The 26,230-nt window shown below is 43.3% G+C and overlaps 1 protein-coding gene across 3 annotated transcripts in view; it reads right to left on the bottom strand.

Annotated features, from left to right (window-relative positions):
- The window catches only part of p4ha1a (prolyl 4-hydroxylase, alpha polypeptide I a), a 130,949-nt gene that overhangs the window by 27,757 nt on the left and 76,962 nt on the right, over positions 1 to 26,230 (bottom strand). Inside the window, exons 8-15 of one of the 3 annotated variants that reach the window (XM_052113074.1) lie at positions 23,189 to 23,365; positions 20,606 to 20,676; positions 20,084 to 20,149; positions 2,040 to 2,139; positions 1,813 to 1,866; positions 1,640 to 1,705; positions 1,475 to 1,543; positions 1,209 to 1,305 (exon numbers count right to left, since the gene is read on the bottom strand). In XM_052113074.1, the coding sequence (XP_051969034.1) occupies positions 1,209 to 1,305; positions 1,475 to 1,543; positions 1,640 to 1,705; positions 1,813 to 1,866; positions 2,040 to 2,139; positions 20,084 to 20,149; positions 20,606 to 20,676; positions 23,189 to 23,365 (700 nt within the window). Of the gene's footprint in view, positions 1 to 1,208; positions 1,306 to 1,474; positions 1,544 to 1,639; positions 1,706 to 1,812; positions 1,867 to 2,039; positions 2,140 to 20,083; positions 20,155 to 20,605; positions 20,677 to 23,188; positions 23,366 to 26,230 lie in introns of all 3 variants that reach the window. The other 2 variants (XM_052113072.1, XM_052113073.1) reach the window with 2 other exon arrangements.

The raw sequence follows: 26,230 nt of genomic DNA, 5'->3' as shown, positions 1-26,230 counted from the left end.
CCACACCTATCATATCGCTTCCAAAGACATAGATTTAACAACGGGATTTGTATGGATTACTTGTATGCTAATTTTTGGAGCTTCATTCACTTGCATTGTGTGGACCTACAGAGCTGAAATCTTCTAAAAATCTTTGTTTGTATTCAGATGAAAAAGTTATTAACATCTGGGATGGAATGAAACAATTTGATAATTTTCATTTTTGGGTGAACTATTTCTTAAACATGACATGTTAACATCTATTACAGTTACAGTTAACAACTGTTTAACATCTATTTCTTTTAACATTTCTTTTAACATTGAAGAATAAAAGCAACATTTTCTGTGCATTTCTTTGAAGGTTCGGTTTTCATCATCATTTACTCTTTTGTTGAATACAATTGTGCATATGAGCTCACATAACTTCTGTAACAACTGCTGTTCTTTTTACATCTATACATTTCACCGCACTTCGTACTGCAGCGTAGCAATTTTCATGAACTGCTAAATTTATAAAATTGCATTAATTTGATTGAATTTGCTCACCTAAACAGTGCTAAGCGTTAATGTTTTGGAAAGCAGTGTGACTAAACTATGGCCAAAAAAACCCCCTTAAACATACTTCAGTCCAGATCTGTGAGCTAAATGATGACTGCTGAATGCTGTTGTGAGCTGTTGAGCATTGTTAAACTCACCGCTGAGTTTAGTGCAGAATAATTTGATGAGACTGCAAGGGCAGTTTGATCAAAAGCCCTGGTTTACACGTTATAGTTAAATATCTGTTTTTCTCTGGAGTGAATGGGATTTTTACCTCTGGAACCCTACTGTTGCGCTCTATAGAGTCTGATGTTAGTACATGATGCCAAGCTAAAAAAAACAACACTCTAATTAAGAACAATAAAAAGAACACGCAAATATTAAGTAAAATAGTTTCAGTACTGAATTAAAAATTATAAATCAACATTTCTCTTTTCTTCTCTTGACTCTCACTTTACATCTTGGAAGATTTTTTTTAAAGAACTGGTTGCAATGCATTCTGAGAATCTCTGTGAAGGATTCACATGATGCTTCTGTAGAAATGACCAAAAACTAGGTGTTTCAGAAGGTAGTATAATTTAGTTTTGTTTGGAACAGTATTTGTTTCTGGAGTGTGCTTAAATGCTGTTGAGGTAGGTAGCTCCCTAGGTATTGGAACAGAGCCAATGTATGTGATAATGATACAGACTTACCCCACTTGTTGCCCACCAGTACTGGACAAGCCGCATGTCGTGTGCTGTAATCTCCTTCTCCACTGGGAAAGAGATTATACCAAAATACTGCTGTACCCTAAACACAAAGAAACATAAAAACAAAAATTGCTTATCGAAAAGGTAGTCATGTCAAGATCCAACCTCTAATCTTTTACTAAAGCACATCACAGTTTATGATGCAAAACTCAGATCATAGTCTTTTCTCTACCTGATTTCCCTAAAATATATACACAAACTAACAGAACCTTCATCGGCTTTATTGCAGCTCCTACTTCTGGAAAGACTGTGGCGCCTCCTGCTGGTACATCACTCATCTAAAACAAGGAAAAATTATTTAATTACAAGACATGACAGTAGCAGAACAAACCTTGACAGGTCAGTCACTACTGCAGCAATTCATCAAAACTTACATAGAATAGCCAGGTTGCTATTCGATTCCCTGTGCCCAGCTCTTTAAAGGCATCTGGTTCATCTTTCTGATGGTCAAAAGTATGTTAAAATGCGTTAAAGTATGGTTTAAAACTTCTTTGCTGTACAATTTGGTATAACAAAGTATTAAACTAATAAATAGCTTTTTATTTACCCGTCCAAAGTCAAAGTGTGGCTCATATTGTCCTCCAACACCATAATTTGCTACCTAAGGAGAAGTGTAAATATTTTAACTAGATGTTTACATTTTCACTTCTTTTTATTGACACATTGGACATTTGCATCACAGAAGAATTAATGAAAAGGATCATTTTCATGACAAAATTAAATACAATATTAAACTTTATTTGTATAATTCAAATAAAAAGTGTTTTGAACTACCTGCAGCTCTTCTGCTGTTTTCACATCTAGGCCTGTGATGTCTTCTATACGTTGATTAATGCGATCTACAACTGGATGCTCATAGGCCGCCAACCATGCGCTGAGAAAAGACACTTGCAATTAATAACATCTCAGTTAAAACCCAAAGTCATCATATTGCACTGTATTCCATAATAAAAACGTCTAACAACAATATAAACAGGATGGGAAATGAACACCAGTCATAAACCAAATGCTTTTATTTTTTGGAGTGTGTAAAGTAGCAACGTTTGTTTCCAATCCAATGTTTCCATAGCTGCCGGCTTGGGTGTACACACAATCATTTGTCCAGATGCTGTTGCTGTTTTGGGTTGTGTTCCCCTTTATTGCAATTGACAATACACCTTTTATAGACTTTACAGTTTAGTGAAATGTGGATGGTGTGGCGTGATGTGGCAAGAATTGTATGACGATCACACCATCCAAGCTTCCTACAGTGCATCCGGAAAGTATTCACAGCGCTTCACTTTCTCCACATTCTGTTATGTTACAGCCTTATTACAAAATTGATTAAATTCATTATTTTCCTCAAAATTCTACAAACAATACACCATAATGTCAATGTGAAAGAAGTTTGTTTGAAATCTTTGCAAATTTATTAAAAATAAAAAACAAAAACAAAAATCACATGTACATAAGTATTCACAGCCTTTGCCATGACACTCAAAATTGAGCTCAGGTGCATCCTGTTTCCACTGATCATCCTTGAGATGTTTCTACAACTTGGAGTCCACCTGTGCTAAATTCAGTTGATTGGGCCTTAGTCAGGGAGGTGACCAAGAACCTGATGGTCACTCTGACAGAGCTCCAGCGTTTCTCTGTGGAGAGAGGAGAACCTTCCAGAAGAACAACCATCTCTGCTGCACTCCCCCAATCAGGCCTGTATGGTAGAGTGGCCAGACGGAAGCCACTTCTCTGTAAAAGGCACATGACAGCCCGTCTGGAGCTTGAGAGGTCCTGCAAAGAAGACTTGAGGCTGTAATTGGTGCCAAAGTTGCTTCAACAAAGTATTGAGCAAATGCTGTGAATACTTTTGTAAATGTGATTTTTTTATTTGAATAAAATTGCAAAGATTTCAAACAAACTTCTTTCATGTTGTCATTATGGGGTACTGTTTGTATAATTTTGAGGAAAATAATGAATTTAATCTATTTTGGAACAAGACTGTAACATATTAAAATGTGGAATAAGTGAAGCGCTGTGAATACTTTCCGGATGCACTGTATGTACTACTTGTGCGAATGCCTGATGAAATACCCGTTACCGTGAACATACCCCCCCCGCCCCAGCGGTCACAGCGCAAAATAAAAACATCTACATAAATAAATGCTTATACTGTGTATATACTTTATCAGTGTCAAGAGATAAAGTATATACAAGAGATAAAGCATGTTCTCTCCTTTAACTAACACGGAGGTCTCTAAACTCCTCCTCTCCAACCACCCCACAACCTGTTCCCTTGACCCCATTACATTCCATCACACCTTCTCCAGGCCATCTCTCCGTCCATCCTACCGGCACTTACACACATAATTAACACATCCCTTCTTGCAGGCACTTTTCCCACTACATTTAAGCAGGCTCGAGTAACCCCACTGCTGAAAAAACCTGCACTTAACCCCACACAGATAGAACACTACAGACCAGTCTCTCTCATCCCATTCATGGCAAAAACACTTGAAAGGGCAGTTTTCAATCAGATCTCCACCTATCTCTCACAGAACAAGCTGCTGGATGACAATCAGTCAGGCTTCAAAAGTGGACACTCCACTGAGACTGCCCTGCTGTCTGTCATCGAGTCGCTGAGACAGGCGAAAGCTGAATCCAGATCATCCGTTCTGATTCTGCTGGACCTTTCTGCTGCATTTGACACAGTCAACCATCAGATCCTACTCTCCACCCTCTCTAAACTGGGTATCACTGGAACTGTGCTTGACTGGTTCAACTCTTATCTCTCAGAAAGGTCCTTTGAGGTAGCATGGATAGGGGAAGTATCCAAGCCACACCAGTTACTTACTGGGGTACCTCAGTGATCAGTGCTTGGGCCACTTCTCTTCTCCATATACACAACATCACTGGGACCCATCATTCAGTCACATGGTTTCTCTTACCACTGCTACGCTGATGACACGCAACTCTACTTGTCTTTCCAGCCCAACGACACCACAGTGACCGCTCGAATCGCTGCCTGTCTGGCAGACATCTCAGCCTGGATGAAGGAACACCACCTTCAACTCAACCCTGCCAAGACCGAACTCCTTGTCTTTCCAGCCAACCTGGCTGTTGAACACAACATCACCGTGCAGCTGGGTCCAACTACAGTTTCGCCTTCCAAAACGGTCAGAAATCTAGGGGTAACCATTGATGATGAGCTAAATTTCACAGACCACATTTCAAAAACTGCAAGATCATGTAGATTTACACTGTACAATATCAGGAAGATAAGACCCTTCCTCTCTGTACATGCCACACAACTGCTCGTTCAGTCCCTTGTCATAAATAGACTGGACTACTGTAACGCTCTCATTGCAGGCCTTCCTGCATGTGCTATTAGACCCCTGCAAATGATCCAGAATGCAGCAGCACGTCTGGTCTTTAATGAACCTAAGAGAGCACATGTTACACCACTCTTTGTCTCTCTCCACTGGCTGCCGGTTCATGCATGTATTAAATTCAAGGCCCTGATGCTGGCATATAAAACAGTCACTGGGTCTGCTCTAGCATACCTAAAAACATTTATGCAGAGCTACGTTCCCACCAGAAGCCTGCGGTCGGCTAAGGAACGTCGCCTTGTCGTACCAAAACAAAGAGGCACCAAAACACTTTCCCGGACTTTCAGTTTCATCATACCACGGTGGTGGAATGACCTTCCCAACTCAATCCGGGAAGCTAACTCACTCTCTATCTTCAAAAAACGGCTAAAAACACATCTTTTCCAAAAGCACTTAACCGGTCACTAAAAAAAAAAAAAAAAAAGATTTTACATTTCTTGTTGCACTTAAATCTGTTTTGTATACTATTCTGATGATAGTGAAACTTTGTAATATGGCACTTTTTGTACCACTGTCTCCCTAAGATGATTCGCTGATGTTCTTCCTCTTTTGTAAGTCGCTTTGGATAAAAGCGTCTGCCAAATGAATAAATGTAAATGTAAAAAGGTACTTCAAGACTTACCCGACTGTTCATGCAGGTAATAATAATTCCATATTAATAACATCTTTTCACAACATCGGAACCTCTTTCAACATCAATAGGTAAGTAGTCTAGACCAGTGTTGGTAAATGGAGGCAAGTCTGGCATTATACTCTCCTTTGTAAGTCAGCCTTTTTTGCTCTTCTACTTTGCCTTGTAGACAAAGACATACAACACATTCTGAAATTACCTTTCTGCAGGCAGAGTTTGCATTTATAATCTAGAACTTTTTTGTAGCGTTGATAGCATATGGTTTCTTCTGCATGACCCACTTGTTTTTTTTAACAATTTGCTAGATGAGTGTGGATACATGGTGTTCTTTTGGCAGGATAACAGGGTGTTTCATTTCTCCCAGCACTGCTGCTCTACTAAGTCTTCCACCCACTATAGGTAAACCATCTGTCAATATGGGTGGAAGCTTGTGAATATCACGGCTTGTCTTTACTCCAGATGTTCCATTTTGCAAGGCAGCCATGCCACTACAGCTTTCAGTTTTCTCCAGTCAAAAAAGTAGTTTAAAAACTGACGAGTAGCACTGCCTGAACATTTGGAAATGGCAGCAATTACCACAGTGACGTTTTGGATCATCTTTTAAGATGTGGCACATCGAGGATTGTGGCTTTTTCACTGAGGCTTTCAAAAGAGTCTAGACCCTGTATCCATCTTCTGTCTTCCAAGAAATTTTCACTGGACATAACTCTGGAAGCATTATTAGCTTTAGTTTAGGATTTAGTCATATGATTTAGTTTTGTTCCTATGTGCCTCCATTGCACAACATATATATTGCACCCCTGATGACTGACACTCTGTTTGCCACGAATGTGTGAAATACTTTGCATTATTGACAAAAAAGCAGCTGTAAGCTTGAGTCTCTGAATAGTTGTTTGCTTCAAAGGAGCAACCCTTGACTTTACAAGCATGAAGCCAAGTTTTAAATTTTTGTAGTGATTTTCCAGTCGCAAGACAGTTTTGTAACATTTTCTAGCATCTGAAAAGTGATGCAACTGGGTATTCTTCCTCTTTTCAGAATTCTTTGGTTTGTTGCATCTGTCCAACTTTACCATCGCCACCTTGTTGAGATGCTATGTGGTTTATCCCCGGAACCAAGAAGGCATATGTTCTTATGATAAGGTTTCAAAGTTTAGACTTCAACTGAACTGGCAGAATGGACAATACTCAATCCTGTTCTCTGACCCCAGTATGAGCAAAGGTCTGCAAATTACAGTAACAAAAGCATTACTCACTTGCATCTCCCGAGATGATTTATGCTTAGTTCTGATGTGCAGTATGGTGGGATGTTTCTGACTGCATACATTACAAATTTGATGGCTTGTACAATCCTTGCCAATATGTCCAGATTATAGACAGGCAAAGCAAATTCTGTGTTCCTTTAAAAAAACAAAATTTTTTCTCTGAATCCATTTCTTGAGCTGAGGGAATTTTCCCAATACATATTTCTTGCATGCATGGCAGAAAGATGAAGAGCTATGATGTGGTTGATGGACTTTTGGCATAGAACCTTCAATGGCGTTGACTACAGCCACTGTAACTGAGCTCCGGCCTCTACCACTTTTAAGTGCAGGTTTGCTTTTGGCTTTGTATGATATGGATGATTGTATATCTTTAATATCTCTCAAGAGAGGATCTGTGAGAATCTTGATGTTCAGTGAAGTTCACTGTATCTGTAAACTTAACTTACAGCCCTGACGTTCTTGCAGCTCACAAGCTGTGTTTCTCCATTTTTCCCTAAGTGAATGAGGCAGCTTCATCATGATGTTCCTGAGGTATGACACATTAATCTCATCCAACCTGTTGTAAAATTGTCCACTTATCTTATAAAAAAGCAATTTTATTGTAGTAAACTCCACACATTGTTCATTCCAAAAGCGTCAGCCACATTCACACATGCAACCAGGTAAATTACAGGAAAATCGTTGGTTGCCTTGACTGGTAAATGTACCGCATTATTGTTTAGTGTAAAACATGCTGAAGATTAGTGGACAGGCAGTCAATTAATTAAGTGATGAGCTGTTTCATCACAAAAGCAACTTATTCAGCATACTGCTGGATTATACATGAAGAAGAATTGAAATGACATGATTTGAATCAAGAAAAACCCAACTTTTTTATCCTGGAATTCTTCAGCATCATAAAGTAACAGACCAAGACTCAATTTCCTACTGAAGGCCTGTCTTTGGACAATAAAATGGTCAAGACACTCTTGATGGGAATAACGGAAGTGCGACATTTAGGAGGGAACTTTAAATTGATCCCATTCTCACACCAATATATGTAAGGATATTTGGTATGCTAAATTTAGAAGGGAATTTAGGGTCTCGAAATATGTGAGCTATGTACTAAATTGATTATCCTTATTGTACATTATTAGGTAATGAAATGTATAATGGAATTAGTCGCGTTCGACAACAATAAATTAGATAAATGACAAATAACTCGATTATTTGTCTTAATAGATTCTCCACCATTGAAATCGTAATACAACGTCTAGTTGTATCAGCTCACGATTCCTACTGTAAGGAATTAGCATTAATAAGTGAATTATGATTAATTAACTTATTGGAGTGATATTATTCTCATGGCTTATAGAAAATAATATCACACAGGTACAGTTTTGAAGCTAAATCTTTTAGAAACAGGGGTGAGATTATTTATCAAAATATACCACAGTCACGTGGTCTTTGAACAAAGACAAACTTTATTACTATTCTAAACATAAATCTAATCTAACACATATATACATAAGTGTCTTTGTGGTGTTTCCTTGCATTCTTTGTGTTGCTTGTTTCTTGGCACTTGGTCGAACGTTCATTCCGTCAATGTTTTTGACCTCTGTATGATTGAATTTATTGTCTGTATGAATGATGAGGTGAGCTGTGAAGCGAGGCCTTCTCATTCCTTCTCGAGACGTCGAGTCCCGAGCTTCCTTGGCCCTCACATGGCATGGACCAGGCAGTCAATGGAGCGACCAGCATGTGCAGGCAGAAGAGAGAAGAGCAAGGAGCCGAGAGAAGCGAGGATGAAGAGACAAGAGGAGAAGAGGCAAGAGAGCGTATTCCAACACCATAAATCAACAGTCGGAAAAGACAGCCCAGTCGACCATGAGACTCTGAAAAGTCACTTCTGATTGGCATAGGACACATTTAGGGATGTGGACAATTTCAGTTCAAATGTTTCCAAACAGGAAGAACACGCTCTTCTCTCTTCCCCTCTTGTCTTCTGTAGTCTCTCCTGCTCCTCTGACTGCTCAAGACTTCGCTCTGACTCTTCCCTCGTGGTCTTCTCTGGATCTCGTCGGAACCCGATCCATGCCATGTGAGGTCCAAGGAAGCTCGGGACATCGCTCGTCACGCTCTATGGTTCACACACCCAGAGAAGACCTCGCTTCAAAGCCAACCTCATCATTCATACAGACAATAACTCTTCAATCTTACAGAGGTCCAAAACATCGACGGAACAAACTTTTGACCAAGAACCAAGCAACACAAAGAACGCAAGGAAATGCCACTAAACGCAAGTAAATCTCCAATATTGTGCTCAAAGTGCTGGTGTATTTATTAAATACGTTGGGTAATTCGATAGCAAATCGATGTAGACTCAAAGAAGTGTAAATGGTTCTTCCTAAATACGTGTGATATTATTTTCAATAAGCCATGAGAATAATATCACTCCAATAAGTGAATTAATCATAATTCACTTATTCAAGCAAATTCAGTAGATATTGTGAGCAGATGCGTTGGATTGCGTTGGAATAATTTATTCAGACAAATAATCTATTATGTTATTTGTCATTTATCTAGTTTATAATGGTTGTCGAACGCGACTAATTTCATTATACATTTCATGACCTAATAACGTACAATAAGGACAGTTTAATTTAATTCATAGCTCATATATTTCGATACCCTAAATTTCTTTCTAAATTTAGCATACCAAATATCCTTACATATAATGGTGTGAGAATGAGGGCAATTTAAAGTTCCCTTCTAAATGTTGCATACCAAATATCTTTACAATACTGAAGCATCTCAAGTTATTGTCGTTCAACCATATACAGTAATACATTACACAGCAAAACAGGCAACGTTCATCCAGGACCATGGTGCTACATAAAACAACATAGGACAAACACAGAACCACATGAGACTACATAGAACGAATAAGACCTACACATTCCTACATAAAGTGCAAACGTGTGCAAAAAGGACAGTACAATAATTACTAAAAAGGAAACAGGACAATAGGCACATTAAGAAGCTGCAATAGTGCAGCACTGACCAGTATACATTTCTAATCTGAGCAAAAAGATGACACTTTATACAAATGCAGAATGTAAACATAACATACTATGAAATAGTGTTCTATGGACATAGCAGTTAATGAGGTAACACCCAAGTATAAAGTGACAATGAATTAAGTGCAACTCTGGACATGTGAAAAAGTTGGATGGTGTATAGGTGTGTGTGTCAGTCCAGTCTCTGAGTATTGAGGAGTCTGAAGGCTTGGGGGATCTTCTCAACTGTCCTCACTATACTCTGCAGAGCTTTGCGGTCTGAAACTGTGCAAGTACCAAACCAGGCAGTGATGCAGCTGCTCAGGGTACTCTCAATAGTCCCTCTATAGAATGTGGTGAGGATGGGGGTGGGGGGTGGAAGATGTGCTTTTCTCAGCCTTCGAAGAAAGTAGAAACAGTGCTGGGCTTTCTTGGTAATGGAGCTGGTTTTGAGGGACCAGGTTAGGTTCTCCGTCAGGAGAACTCCAAGGAATTTGGTGCCCTTGACGATCTCCACAGAGGAGCCGTCGATGGTCAGTGGAGAGTGGTCACTCTGTGCTCTCCTGAAGTCAACAAACATCTCTTTTGTTTTGTCCACATTCAGAGACAGGTTGTTTGCTCTACACCAGTCCGTTAGCATCAGCAACTCTCTCTGTTTGCTGACTCGTCGTTCTTGCTGACGAGACCCACCACGGTCGTGTCATCGGCGAACTTGATGATGTGGTTCGAGCTGTGTATTGCTGCACAGTCGTGAGTCAGCACAGTGAACAGCAGTGGACTGAGCACACAGCCCTGGGGGTCCCAGTACTCAGTGTGGTAACAGTGGGGATGCTGTTCCCGATCCGGACTGACTGAGGTCTCCCAGTCTGGAAGTCCAGGATACAGTTGCAGAGGGTGGTGTCCAAGCCCAGCAGGTTCAGCTTCCCAATCAGGTGCTGAGAAATTATTGTGTTGAATGCTGAGCTTAATTCTATGAACAGCATTCGAACGTATGAGTCCTTTATATCCAGATGGGTGAGGGCCAGATGGAGGGTGGTGGCGATGGCGTCGTCTATTGAACGGTTGGGACGATACACAAACTGCAGTGGGTCTAGTGAGGGGGGCAGCTGGGTCTTGATATGCCTAATGATGAGCATCTCGAAGCACTTCATGATGATGGGTGTTAGTATGATGGGATGGTAGTCGTTGAGGCAGGACACTGAAGACTTCGGCATGGGGACGGTAGGGGTGGCTTTGAAGCATGTTGGAACGACGACGCTGCTCAGAGAGATGTTGAAGATGTTGGTAAGAACAGCAACCAGGTGGTCTGCACATCCTCTGAGCACTCTGCCAGGAATGCTGTCTGGTCCAGCAGCCTTCCGTGGGTTGACTCTACATAGAGTTTTCCTCACATCAGCTGTGGTAAGACATAGTACCTAGTCGTTGGGAGGAGGGGTGGTCTTCCTCGCCGCCACATCATTCTGCACCTCAAACCGAGTGTAGAAGTCATTCAGCACATCTGAAAGGGAGGCATCATTTTCACAGGCAACTGATATTTTCCTGTAGTTGGTGATGGCCTGGATGCCCTGCCACATGCGCTGCGTGTCGCCGCTGTCCTGGAAGTGACTGTGGATTCTCTGGGCGTGTGGCGATTTGCCTCTCTGATGGCCCGGGACAGTTTTGCCCTTGCTGTTCTTAGGGCCGCCTTGTCAACTGCTCTGAAGGCGGAGTCTCGGGACCTCAGCAGGGCATGCACCTTCGCAATCATCTATGGCTTCTGGTTGGAGTGTATGGTAATGGTCTTGGAGAAAGTAACATCATCATTGCACTTGCTGATGTGGCTGATCACTGATGCAGTGTATTCCTTCAAGTTGGTAGAGTCGCCATATGTTGCAGCCTCCCTGAACTTGTGCCAGTCAGTATACTCAAAACAGTCCAGATGAGCAGAAATGGCTCCTGCTGGCCAGGTTTTCACCTGCTTCTGAAGCGGTTTTGTGCACCTGACGAGTGGTCTGTATATGAGTAGCCGAGGTGGGGGCGGGGCTCTGCCCGGTATGCGCCTGGAATGCTTGTGTAAACATGATCCAGAGTGTTCGAACCTCTCATTGCTAAGTCCACATACTGATGGAATTTACGGAGTACTGTCTTGAGATTCGCATGGTTAAAATCTCCGGCGACAATAAACAGTCCGTCAGGGTGAGCATTCTGCAGTTCGCTAATAGCCCCATACAGTTCACAGAGGGCATTATCACTGGAGGGAATGTAAACTCTGGTTATAATGACAGTGGTGAATTCCTGTGGTAAATAAAAAGTCTGCATCTAACAGTCACAAATTCCACCAGCGATGAACAGTAGCTAGAGACTAGCATAGATTTCTTGCACCATTACATGTTGATGTAAACACATAAGCCACCAACACAAGTCTTACCGCACAGAGCTGCATTTCTTTGGCACAAAACGAGGCGAGCCCGTCCAGCTGAATGGCGGCGTCTGGAACTCTGTCACTGAGCCACTTCTCTGTGAAAACAAAGATGCAGCAGTCTCTAAACTCACACCGCGTAGTCTGCTGGAGTCAGATATATTCCAGTTTATTGTCCAGGGAGCAAACACTGGAGAGCAGGATAGATGGGAGAGCCGGCCGGCTAGGGTTTGTTTTTAGCCTAGCATGGACCCCCGCCCACTTGCCGTGCTTCCGCTTCCTCGCACACCACTTACGACGTCCCCTCCCCTGGCATCATTGTGTAGCTTCTCCTGCAGATCATCATGCAGCTTGGTTGTTGCATGATTCTTGTATTTGAGCAGTGTCTGGCTATGGTTAACACGAACACCGGTTGCTCCGATGTCCATGTGCCGTAAAAGTCGGGCAAAGAAACAAAAATATCACCATTTCGATCCGGAGTGGCCGCTGTGTGCTACCACGCCACCATCTTGGATCTTTCTCCATAGACAACCAATAAAATCGGCCTCTGGTACCCTTGCCAGTGTACTACCCATGCTGTCTATGGGGCAGCAGTTATGCACTTTGCTGCTAATGGTGCGTTCATACCAGAGACGTCAAGAGCGTCAAATCAACCGAAAGTCATTAATTTTTCTATGGCAGCCAGCGTCTCTCGGTGGAGAGAAGCGGCGCATATGTGTACGTCTCGTCTTGGGCGTTGTGGGCATCAGAGGAAAGTTGAAGTGTGGGCAACATTATGGTAATGAGCTTTGATGCTGTTCTGCTGCAACCTATTCTAATATAGAAGTGCTCTGCTCTAGCGAAGTCTAGAGAACACAACAGTGTAAACTTTGGTTCCCACCAAACAATAGACAAACAATAAGCAAAAGACAAAATGGAGGAGAAACTAATTATTGCCGTGGCAGGTTTTCCTGTAATATACGATCTGTCCCTGTTTGCTTACAGGGATTTATGTATTTTATTTTGTTTATTTTGGTAACAAACAACCATAATTTTAATTACTTTCTGCCATCGATCGATTTCTTTCACATTTAAAAGATTTCATGAGGATATACGCTACTTGTGGTAAAAAGATATGTCTGGATGTTTTGCGGCCCCTTTAATTATAGTTCACAAAACCAAGCATTCCGAACGAACGTTCTATTTCAACGTCAAAGCATCCACGAATCTTCGAATGCATTGTTGGCAGGGCAGCCAGAGCGAATTTTTATGCCCTGCCGCCTCTGGTCTGAATGCACAGTAACCTTGTAGGCTTAACTTTATAGAAGGGCTCTGGCGCATATGTGCAAACTTGAGGGACAGTCAATATTTGTCATTGATGTGTATAGGCTAAATGGGTATAGTTTGAAGTTTCACAGAAAACTTGAATTTGTTCTATGTTGACTTGTTGGGCTCCATGCACACTTCTCAAAAACCTATAAGAATGCAGCTTATGCATATACTTGGCCACATAAGCCACATTCTCCAGGAGAAAACAACATTCTCGTTTACATGACGTTTCAGAACGCCTCCTGCAACATACTGCCCCCCAATACATACAGTACATTCATATATCTACAATGGCTTCTAAGGAGTGGCTGGTCATTTTGCCTTAACCAGCTATTGTGATGGGTGATCCGACTCAGATTGGCCTTTGAAAAGAAACTCACTCTCGACTCACTCTGCTCATGCACTCAGAAATATGCACGGGGGTGGCCCTGATCCCGACACGCGGCAGGAACTGCGCTCAGCGACCGACCTCGCCCTGAGAGTGACGAAGGTCACAGCGCAGGCGCTCGGGCAGGCGATGGCCACGCTCGTGGTCCAGGAGCGTCAACTATGGCTGAACCTGGTCGAGATGCCACCCAGAGTCCAAGACGTTAGCTCCGGAGGTGGAAAGACCGCTCCGTCCCCCGGTGGAGGGCCGGGAGGAGAATCTTGTGTTTTTTAATTTGCCGCACCCCCTAACAAGGGCTGCAGTACCCAAATTCTCAATAAAAGAGCTATTTCCTTTGTCTCTGGGTCATATGGCCCGCAAATGCCATTCTCACTGCACTTTGCTTCCAGATCTCAACAGTCCCGGCTTCCTGAACGCGGTGTTCCCACCGTCAGCCCCACGACTGTTCCCCGGCCGGTCGGTTCAGATGAGTCCAGAGGACGCCAACACCAGACCTCCTCAATGACGAACCCGCCCCCTGCCGGGTGCGCGGAGCAAGGTAAGTGCTTTGAGTCTATTCTCAGCACCAGAGCCTCGGGCCGCTTCACTGCCTCCCGATGGCACATTACCTGTTCCGCACTGCTGCGAAGCCCCGCCGGGTACGTCCAAAATACTCGTCCCCTCGGTGCCCCTAGCACGGAGTTTAGAGGCATGGCTCTCACTGCCCAACCCGTCACACTGGCTGCACCAGACCATTCGACTCGGTTACGCAATTCAGTTTGCCAGGCCTCCGCCCCCCTTCGTGGGCGTCCATTTTTCCGCAGTACACGGCGAACACGCCCAGTCCCTGTGCGAAGAAATCGCCTCTCTTCTAATCAAGGATGCGATAGAGCCTGTCCCTCCAACCGAAACGAAGGGTTTCTACAGCCCTTACTTCGTTGTACCCAAAAAGGCGGCGGCTTACAACCGATCTTGGACCTACGAGTTTTCAACCGGGCTCTGTCCAAACTCCCGTTCAAAATGCTCACCCAGAAACAAATTCTATCTGGCGTCCGGCATCTAGATTGGTTCGCAGCGGTAGACCTGAAGGACGCGTACTTTCACGTCTCGATCCGCCCTCGACATTGACCCTTTCTACGGTTCGCGTTCGACGGCCAGGCGTATCAGTACAAAGTCCTCCCCTTCGGCCTGTCTCTGTCCCCTTGCGTCTTCACGAAAGTCGCAGAGGCAGCTCTTGCCCCGCTCTGAGAAGCCAGCAAACACATATTCAATTACCTCGACGACTGGCTCATCCTGGCCCCCTCGCGAGAGTTACTATGTGCGCACAGAGACCAGGTGCTCAGGGAACTGGGAAAAGAGCAAACTCACCCCGGTTCAGAGCATCTCTTTTCTCGGCTTGGAGTTGGACTCAGTCTCAATGAAAGCACGTCTCTCCAACGAGCGTGCTCAGTCGGTGCTGGAGTGCCTCGCTTCCTTCAAGCCAGGCACCGTGGTCCCTCTAAAACGATTTCAAAAGCTGCTGGGGCATATGGCATCCTCCGCGGTGGCCGCGCCGCTGGGGTTGATGCATATGAGACCACTTCAGCACTGGCTCCAGACTCGAGTAACGAGACGAGCATGGCGCCGCGGCACGCACAATGTGAAAATTACCACCGCCTGCCGCCAAACCTTCAAACCCTGGACAGACCACTGCTTTCTACGAAGTACCTTGCAGCAAGTGTTCCGACACGTTCTGGTCACAACAGACGCCTCCAAACTGGGTTGGGGCGCCGTATACAACGGGCACGCAGCCGCAGGCCCTTGGAACCGGGCCCCGCTGCATTGGCACATTAACTGCCTAGAGTTGCTGGCTGTTTTCTTCGCCCTGAGGAAGTTTCTCCCGTTAATTCGAGACAAACATGTTCTAGTCAGGACAGACAGCACCACAGTGGTAGCCTACATAATTCGCCATGGCGGAGTACGCTCCCTCCACATGTCACAGCTCGCCTCCTCCTTTGGAGTCAGCAGCGACTCAAGTCACTGCGCCGCACTCGGCAACCTCAATGTGATAGCGGACACGCTGTCAAGACAAAGCTTGCCCAGCCGAGAGTGGAGGCTCCACCCCCAGTCGGTCCAGCTGATCTGGGACCGGTTCGGCAAGGCCCAGGTAGACCTGTTTGCCTCCCAAGAAGCCTCCCACTGCCCGCACTGGTATGCCCGGACAGAGGCTCCCCTTGGGGCAGATGCTTTGGCACACAGCTGGCCCGCGGGGCTGCACAAGTACGCATTTCCCCCAGTGAGCCTTCTTGCACAGGTGCTGTGCAAGGTCAGGGAGGACGAAGAGCAAGTCATTCTGGTGGCCCCCTACTGGCCCACCCAGACTTGGTTCTCGGACCTCACGCTTCTCACGACAGCCACTCCCTGGCGAATTCCCCTGAGGAAGGACCTCCTTTCTCAGAGACGGGGCACGCTCTGGCACCCGCACCCAGACCTCTGGAACCTCTACGTCTGGCCCTTGGACGGGATGCGGAAGATCTAGCCGGTCTACCATTGACCGTCATAGATACTATCAACCAAGCCAGAGCCCCCTCTACCAGGCATCTTTATGCCCTAAAGTGGCGCTTGTTCGCAAATTGGTGTTCTTCCCGGTCTGAAGACCCACAGAGGTGCGCGGTTAGGTCAGTGCTCGTGTTTCTACAGGAGAGGCTGGAGAGGAGGCTGTCCCCCTCCACCCTCAAGGTGTATGTCGCTTCCATTGCGGCTCACCACGACACGATAGACGGCAAGTCTCTAGGTAAGCACGACTTAATTATCAGGTTCCTAAAAGGTGCCCAGAGGCTAACTCCCTCCCGGCCTAACCTGTTTCCCTCCTGGGATCTCTCGATCGTCCTCACGGGCCTCCAGAGACCCCCCTTTGAGCCGCTAGATTCAGCTGGACTCAGGGCCCTCTCTCTCAAGACTGCCCTGCTGATCGCGCTCGCCTCCATCAAGAGCGTCAGGGACCTGCAAGCGTTCTCTGTTAGCGACACTTGCCTGGAGTTCGGTCTGGCAGACACATACGTGATCCTAAGACCATGACCGGGCTACGTGCCCAAGGTTCCTACCACGCCCTTCAGAGAGTAGTGAACCTGCAAGCGCTGCCCCGGGAGGAGGCAGACCCAGCCCTTTCGTAGCTGTGTCTGGTACGTGCTTTGCGTATCTATCTGGACTGCACGCAGAGCTCTAGACGATCTGAGCAGCTCTTTGTCTGCTTTGGGGGACAGCAGAAAGGGAAAGCTGTCTCCAAACAGAGGCTCGCCCACTGGGTTGTCAACGCCATTTCACTGGCTTATCACACCCAGGCCATGCCCCCCCCTTGTGGGTCCGAGCTCACTCAACCAGGAGTGTTGCGTCCTCATGGGCACTGGCCAGGGGCACCTCCCTAGCAGACATCTGCAGAGCAGCAGGGTGGGCAACACCTAACACTTTTGCAAGATTCTACAATCTCCGAATTGAGTCAGTATCGTCCCGTGTTCTCTCAGGTCTGAGCCCGTAGAACTCGGTAACACGCTGACGATCTGGCCGAGTGAATCGCTTGCGCCTAGCGCCCTTTCCCTCAGCTGAGGTAAAATAGTGCGCCTTTGTTCCCAGGAGACCCCATCTTCGGATCCCTGATTGATTCCTCCCCTAGCCCTTTTGGGCCGACCCAAGCAACTACGGGTACTCAATCTACCCTGTACTGGAATAGGTGCTCCACAGGTTAAGGCCTCCTGTTCGGACTCCCCCTGTGTGTAAGTCCGCAGTACTGTCCCCTCACGAGCGGACTCCCATGTCTCCCTTAGGCAGTTACAGCTGCCTCGGTCGCCGTGCTGTAAGCTTCCCCCCTCTACGAGGCAGGATCTACCACCGCGCCAACTTTCCCACATAGGTCCTAAGCGGCCATGTGATGTATTCGCCACTCTTTGCCTCCCCTGCAGGGTAGGTGTGGTCTCCGCAGGGTCTTCTCCCCCTGAAAGAATAGGAACGGGGTAAGACCCCCTTCCCTTAATGCATGTAAGGGCCCCGGCTGTAGTTGCTCTATGCGAGAAACATAGAGAAAAGAGGCCCAGCCAGGCTTGGCCCATTCCCAGGTTGGCAAGTATCACCTTGTTCCCCTCTCCAGGGTAACCAGAAGGATTCTGATGGCTTTAATGGGGCATTGGGGAAGGGTACGTGCAGCCTGATACAGCTGGTCACCTTTGCACGTAAGAAATACCTGCCCGCTCCTGTATCAGCAGTTCACGTACACGGCTCAGCGCATGGCACGTTTAAAAGTGGACCCCTAGTGTCACTTCACTGACACAACGTGGAGAGAGCGACAGAAGGGGAACGTCTAGGTTACGTATGTAACCTCCATTCCCCGATGGAGGGAACGAGACGTTGTGTCTTCCCCGCCACGTCGCTGAGCCGAGCCACTGTTGTGGCCAGACCATTTCCGGCTCCTCAGTAAAATCCTGAATGAACTCCCGTATTCGCCCCGCTTAAATACCCGTATGTCCGGGGGCGGGATATGCAAATACCGTCTGCCAACTTCTCATTGGCCTTTTTTCATAGAACAGAGGTATATATCGGCGCTCAAGAGAGACCCCTAGTGTCGCTTCTCTGACAAAATGTCTCGTTCCCTCCATCGGGGAACGGAGATTACATACGTAACCTAGACGTTTTGTGCGAAAGCAAAGGAAATCTGTGTGCAAGAAGAGAGATTTGCGTTGATATTCATTGTGGCAGCAGGGGCATGGTCAAGCATCCATCCGGAGAGAGAAAGTGGTAAGGGCGCTTGCACCTGAGCTAGATTATGTTTAACACCTGTTTCTAATTCCAGTGAGCATGGTGAGAGTGGCATATAAGCAACCACGCCACCAGCAGAGAAGGGAGAGAGACTGGCAAAAGGAAGGCCATAGTGATTCTGAAGCTGTTGCATTTAATCTATTGTGTTTGTGAAACTGATGTTTTTAAGTAACTACGTGCCTGTGAAGCTGATGAGTTTGTGAAGTTGTAAAGCACTGAAGAGTCTGATTAAAAGTCATACCCGAGCCTGGAAAACCTGCTTCCCTCTTTTCTCCTTCCCTTCTGCTGTAAAGTGATACATTCATGATTTTGATTCACTTGATGCATGCATTCATGACAATTTAACAGTATTATAACGCCATACAGTATGGTCTATGAAGCTAGAATCTGATCAATCATGGTAATAATTTTTATTTATCATGTATCATTTGATTTTACTTGGTGAATTTATCATCAATATCTGCACCTCCCCTGACATGTTCTGGGGTCGTGGCTTTAAGTAAAACTTTTGTTCACCAACAAGTCCACTAACAAGACCAGAGACATGAATGCACAGAGAGAGAGAGAGAAAAAAAAACACAGAGATAACAGTCATCAGGATTTTATGCATTGTTCAACTTCACATATTTATGTATTTGAAAAAATAATAATGTAAAGAATCTGAGTGACTGGTAGAATTGTGCATTCACCTGCCACTACTTTAGCTGGTATGCATAAAAGTAAATTTCCCATCCTATTTCTAAAAGTTTACAATACAATGGTTACTCTGTTTTCATAAAAAATAGAACATATACACAATTGAAGTAAATAAGGCCACGTACACACAATCCATTTTTGTTTGAATTGATTTAGCTATGTTTAACCTCTCATTCACAGTGGAATGGCATTTTCCTTCAGCAATAACGGAGACTTTTGAAAACGGTCTCCGTTAATTGATCATCGATAAAAGTAAAATGGAGGTTTCAAACTTTCAGGTTCAAACGGATTAGTGTGGATGTGGCCCAAATGAAAATTAAGTTGTCAGTTGCAGGATTAGCATACAGCAGTGAAATGAAGTGTTAAGCTTATGCGAGTCGAACCTTCAGTACAGTTGGCATGCTGCATGCAGTTCATGCAAACTTTACAATGAGGATTAAAGCAATCTATTTTTCACTATGGTCCTGTATTCCTCTCTGTGGATAACTTTAATGATACTTTATTGTATTTTTGGAGCTTGACAACCCAAGTCCTTTGACCTGCTGCCCACCTTAAATCTTAGAACTGGAGCCAGGCCTGGTGAAGACATTGGGCCTCAGTTATGAGACAAAATCATAAGTAATTGTCCATAAAACCATTCTGATGTTCCATGAATGCCCATTGTACGTATAAAGTACGGAGCATTCAAAATTCTAAGCACATGCAAAAAAAGCTCTGAAAATTATCCAGACAATTCTTTTTTTGTTGTTGACTGAAATCCTTACAGAAATTTTAGAAACGTTTGGTTCGTACAAAGAACATATTATTCGTGGAATGTATATCATTATGTTATTCTTTGCAACCCACACTTATTCAACATGTATTAGTTAAATAAAGATGAGATGAATGTGTGCAAGTTCCATAAAGAAGCTTGTGGGTAAAGAGGGGTTTGCGTGCCTGATCCTTGCCCTTTGACATTGACCCCTTACCTCTTGGAAACTCTGTACTGGGCGGTGGTGAGTTTGCCCGTTTGTGGGTCATGCACGGTAGCACGCCTCAGCTATAGAGCCAGCAAACAGATGAAAGAGAACAATAAAAGGTGAAAGAATGTGTCACTATTTGCTACTGGCATGTGCATTGTTGAATAATCTGAACTACAACAGCTGCAGACTGGGACTGAATGAGTGGGTTTACATGGCGAGCAGCATGGTCGGCCATGTCTGAATTACTACTGTTATCTATTAAATGAATAGTAAATAAGTAAAGAAGCACAGGCAGCAACCTTTGCAAGAACTGTAAACTAAACATGGCTCTTATCTTGTATCCTAATGTAAACTTTTAAAACTGAAACAGTAGACCCATGATTAGCATATATGGCACAAACCCAAACTTTTAGCTTGTTCTTAGTATTTATATACCCCATTGTCTGCGTTCTTGCAAAAGTTGCTTTCCCAACATGCAGTAGTGGGAGCTAGTCGGCTGGCAGTGCTGCAGGCTAATACGAGTCTTACCTTTTACTGATGCGATACTGTGCGGTCTCTAGAACACCTGTAATGGGGTTGGAGATGGTGGCTCTGCGCAGCTGTAGAGCCAACCGGCCAAAAGTACATAAGTTACACACTAGCTGCAATCTCAATTACTGACCACACACACCAACACTCTTTCTGTTAGCCATATACTGTAACCTAAAGGCCCCTGCACACTTCCAACAAAATCGAAGAACGAATGGGTGTGAAGTCATTTCAAACTAAACCTGACCAAATAGAAGGCTTTTTTGAGTTTGTTTTGTTGGTTCCTGACAGCTCGCCAGGGCTAACTTTCGGTGGGTGTGACCTGGAGCTCTAACCTACTTTGAGACCGTCAGCTAATTCCCATTCAGTCAGTTAAGTCAACATGAACGCAATGGCGTGTAGAGTTATTGCGAGCTGGTGGAAATGTACCTACATCTGTACGATCATTTGCGTAGAGACAATTTCCAAGAACATGTCATGTGTTTTTTTTATTGGTCTACAAAAGGAATCAAATCAACTCAAACACTCTTAAGTGCCCATTCACCCATGTAGCATCTGTAAGTTAAGCCTATCACCATTATTTTGTCTGAATTCTGCCCATTAACACTTTTTAATAAACCCATCATTGCAGTAGTATTAGTGTCATCATATATTACAATAGATTGTAAACAGTCCATACCATGTCCACGGAATTCTGCCCATTAACACTTTTTAATAAACCCATCATTGCAGTAGTATTAGTGTCATCATATATTACAATAGATTGTAAACAGTCCATACCATGTCCACGTATTAGCGCTGCTATCGCATTATCGTCATGAATGCAAAAGGTACCCATGACAAACATTTCACATTATCTACTATGTATATATATATATATATATATATATATATATATATATATATATATATATATATATATATATATATATACATACATACATATGTATGAAAACTCTTAAGATGGACGGAACACGCGAGGAGACTTATCCCGTTGTATTTGCACTCACAAAGTAACCACCATAGTGACGTCATCTAGTATCGACCATTTTCTGACGTTATTTGCTTGCACTTTTCAATAGCAACAACAACAATAAAAACACTGATGGAGGACACCAGGATTGGAGCTACACTTTTGTTGGTTTAGGGCTGTTTTATGCAAACTTTTGCAGCATTGAAAAATGTAGGAAGCTGCCTTATCAGTTAATAGTTGAAACAACAGCAGTGTTGGAACAATCTGAACAGTTTAAAAGGCCTTATTTCATCCTACATTCATCCATCCTTATACAGCGTCTGATTTTCCAGCATTTTCCAGTTTTCGGGCACAGCTTGTATCTTAAGGTTACAGTTTAAACTGAGCCCGTAAGCCGCCCATCTGGTGATTCATGCTGCTGCTGCCAGAATGAGAGGAGAAATGAGGTGGCAAAAATGCTCTTTAACTGCGCAGCACAAGCTGAACACAGTAGACTGAGGACAACATGTTGAATATGCACTATAAACCTATTTATCAACAGAGACTTTTACGATAAAGGCTTTTATGACTCAACATAAATTGCTGTACTGAAATACTCCCTCACTGACTTAAAAAAAGAGTCTTGATGCAAATTAACCATGCAGTATCAGGCACACAATGCTTCCCTCATGTAAACTAGATTTAATGATGGTTTAGAGTATAATAAAGTTAAATTACCCACTCTTGATAAACATCAGATTATTTATATCTGTCATCCCAGGAAAAAGTTGATGTAGTAAACCAGAATCCACTTTATATTCTTTATAGTCACACATTACAGATGAGATGAAAACTCAAAGCATGTCTCCCCATGAAGTCTCACACATACACATGTGAAACGGGTGATTCTCTTTGGATACATTGTTTGTTACACGTTATTTCTTTTAAGGGAATTATAAAATAAGCAAAATCCTCTGAGTAGCAGACTAGCAGCTAGTTTGTTTACTAATGGTGATTTTGGAGCCTTTCTCCTTTCTCAATGCAGGTTTTTGACCAATCACAGGCTGCAGCACCTCCAACAGTTCCTATAATATACAGTATCTACCCCAGAATAGGAGCTAAAAATGTCTCCTTAAATGGCTTTGAGGAACTATAGTTTAGATGCCAAAGCAACGAAAAGCACTAGTCCTGCTGAAAAGTCCCTAAAACAGGCTTTAGTACCACCAGTGGGAAAGGACCTGCTGTCACTAGCCCAATCAAGCCAGTGCTGCATTGACACTACGACTACGTTTAATGTTCATTGATTATGTATGTGTTTTATACCTTGCAAACTTAAACGCTTGGTTTTGCTGCTGACCAAGGTAATATTTTCTTCAAAAGTAGAAAGCTATTAAATTATTTGAATGGTTTATTTTTTGGTTTAGAATTTGTGTGTGTGTGTTTTGGGGCCAGTGAAAATGTTGACAAGGCAAATAAAAACCTGATCAATTGTGGAATCTGGAAAAATCCTTACTGCCATTGGTTCTATACTTCTTCCATTTAACTTCAATGTGGGTGTCATTTCAGGGTAACATGTGGATGTAAAAGATTTCAACTTTACATATTTTTTGCATCTTTCAATTTGAACTCACTCTGGGTTTGGCCAACTCCTTGATCTTTTCCATCTCTTTTTCTGTTATAACGTTGTAGTAACGGACAATACGTGGACGATCCCATTCATCCTCCTGTTTAACTGGCCCGAGCATGTAAAATGGATGTCTGTTGTTGTTGTAGTAACGGCAGAACAAACGCCTCTGTCTGCGAGGAGACTGAATGGGTGAGATTAAGATTACATAATGCATTAGATACAATATCTCTAATGTACACTCACCTAAAGGATTATTAGGAACACCTGTTCAATTTCTCATTAATGCAATTATCTAATCAACCAATCACATGGCAGTTGCTTCAATGCATTTAGGGGTGTGGTCCTGGTCAAGAAAATCTCCTGAACTACAAACTGAATGTCAGAATGGGAAAGAAAGGTGATTTAAGAAATTTTGAGCGTGGCATGGTTGTTGGTGCTAGATGGGCCGGTCTGAGTATTTCACAATCTGCTCAGTTACTGGGATTTTCACGCACAACCATTTCTAGGGTTTACAAAGAATGGTGTGAAAAGGGAAAAACATCCAGTATGCGGCAGTCCTGTGGGCTTAAAATGCCTTGTTGATGCTAGAGGTCAGAGGAGAATGGGCCGACTGATTCAAGCTGATAGAAGAGCAACTTTGCCTGAAATAACCACTCGTTACAACCGAGGTATGCAGCAAAGTATTTGTGAAGCCACAACACGCACAACCTTGAGGCGGATGGGCTGCAACAGCAGAAGACCCCACCGGGTACCACTCATCTCTACTACAAATAGGAAAAAGAGGCTACAATTTGCAAGAGCTCACCAAAATTGGACAGTTGAAGACTGGAAAAATGTTGCCTGGTCTGATGAGTCTCGATTTCTGTTGAGACATTCAGATGGTAGAGTCAGAATTTGGCATAAACATGGATCCATCATGCCTTGTTACCACTGTGCAGGCTGGTGGTGGTGGTGTAATGGTGTGGGGGATGTTTTCTTGGCACACTTTAGGCCCCTTAGTGCCAATTGGGCATCGTTTAAATGCCACTGCCTACCTGAGCATTGTTTCTGACCATGTCCATCCCTTTATGGCCACCATGTACTCATCCTCTGATGGCTACTTCCAGCAGGATAATGCACCATGTCACAAAGCTCGAATCATTTCAAATTGGTTTCTTGAACATGGCAATGAGTTCACTGTACTAAAATGGCCCCCACAGTCACCAGATCTCAACCCAATAGAGCATCTTTGGGATGTGGTGGAACGGAGCTGCGTGCCCTGGATGTGCATCCCACAAATCTCCATCAACTGCAAGATGCTATCCTATCAATATGGGCCAACATTTCTAAAGAATGCTTTCAGCACCTTGTTGAATCAATGCCACGTAGAATTAAGGCAGTTCTGAAGGCGAAAGGGGGTCAAACACAGTATTAGTATGGTGTTCCTAATAATCCTTTAGGTGAGTGTATATCATCCTACATTCACCAATAATTAACAGTTTGAAACTGTCAATTAGTCATTGCTTCATGTTCTTGCAGAGCTTTAATAGTTAGGAGGTCATTTCACTGTGATCAACCAGATTCTATATTTCTTCAACATGAATTACCGCTCATCCAATTTTGCCTATAAAGTCCCACCTCCTTTGTCAGGACTAGCTATTGGGAGCTGCTTACAATTGCTCTACATGTTGACTTAAATTCATGTGAATATTTGGTAAGGCATATGAAAAGACACCATATTTACATCAGAAGCCTTTATGCTTAGCCTGAAACCACTAAGCAATTAACAAAGCATTAACAAACTCACACACAAAAGTAGAAATACTGTCAATGCGGTTATATTTGTGCCAATAATTTGCAAAATGATGTTTGAGCCAGATAGCTAGCTAGTAAGCTTATTGGTAAAGTACAAATAATAAAAAAATGCATAAAGCTTAAACAAAAACAGTTAAAGGGATAGTTCACCCAAAAATTTGTATAATTTTCCTTCTTCTGCAGAACACAAACAAAGATTTTTAGAAGAATATCTCAGCTCTGTAGGTCCATAAAATGCAAGTGAATAGTGATCAGACCTTTGTAGCTCCAAAAATCACATAAAGGAAAAATGGAAGTAATCCATAAGACTCCAGTGGTTAAATCGATATCTTCTAGGGATCTATACAGTTACTGTTTTTAACATTCGGTTAACTGCAAGGTATCATGAACGGTTAATAATTTTTTCATCAGGAATCGGGACATGGTAATAAAGAATGTATATTGATGGAATGGAATTTCCTCAAACACTCAAAACAACAGCAAATATATTGTACAGATGGCTATGAGCCTAAATAGCAAAATACATAGATCTTCAAATGATAAAATCTCACATTAAACAAACAAAACTTATCAAATTGTCACTGCATGTAGTATGAGCTCTGCATGGGTGGGCTGACATTTCTGAGGCAGTAAACACAAGTATTGTCATGTGCATGGATTTAACACTGCTTCGGGATGTTTTGATTTTTTAATGGTTTCAAATCAAATGGTATTGAACTTATCTAACTATTGTACATAAAGATGCACCTTAGAGCAACAGGAAAAACACTGTCTTACCGTTTATAAAGGACTGAAACTTTTCTTGCTGAAAAACAACAAGTCATTTGAAGTCCTCTTTGCAACCAGAACTTTTTCAGAAAGCAACGCAGCACATCAAATGAAACAACACAGCTGTTTCATGATACATTTATAAAAAGTTTATAAAAAGTTATTTTTAACTTTATTTGATGTCTAAAAATGTGGCGATCCCGTGTGAGATGCTGAAAGAGAAAACAGTGAGATTCAGTGAAACAGTCAATGACGCCCGTCCAGCATGTGTTAACAGTACATAGAAAAACAGCACAGACGCACAGAAAAACATGTTTAAACAGTCCCTAACTTGCCCTATACTTGAAAGACTCACCCAACCCCGACGGTTTGTCAGAGTCGAGTTGGGGTCAGGTTGAAGACCTCTATTGCAAGTGTAGTATAAACAGATAGTGATTTTGACATTCGAATAGTGATGTATCGAGTGGTTAACTAAATGTCAACT

This window comes from Xyrauchen texanus, chromosome 40 (assembly GCF_025860055.1).
Source record: "Xyrauchen texanus isolate HMW12.3.18 chromosome 40, RBS_HiC_50CHRs, whole genome shotgun sequence".
Taxonomy (NCBI): domain Eukaryota; kingdom Metazoa; phylum Chordata; class Actinopteri; order Cypriniformes; family Catostomidae; genus Xyrauchen; species Xyrauchen texanus.
This window is presented reverse-complemented; position numbering and strand designations above follow the sequence as displayed.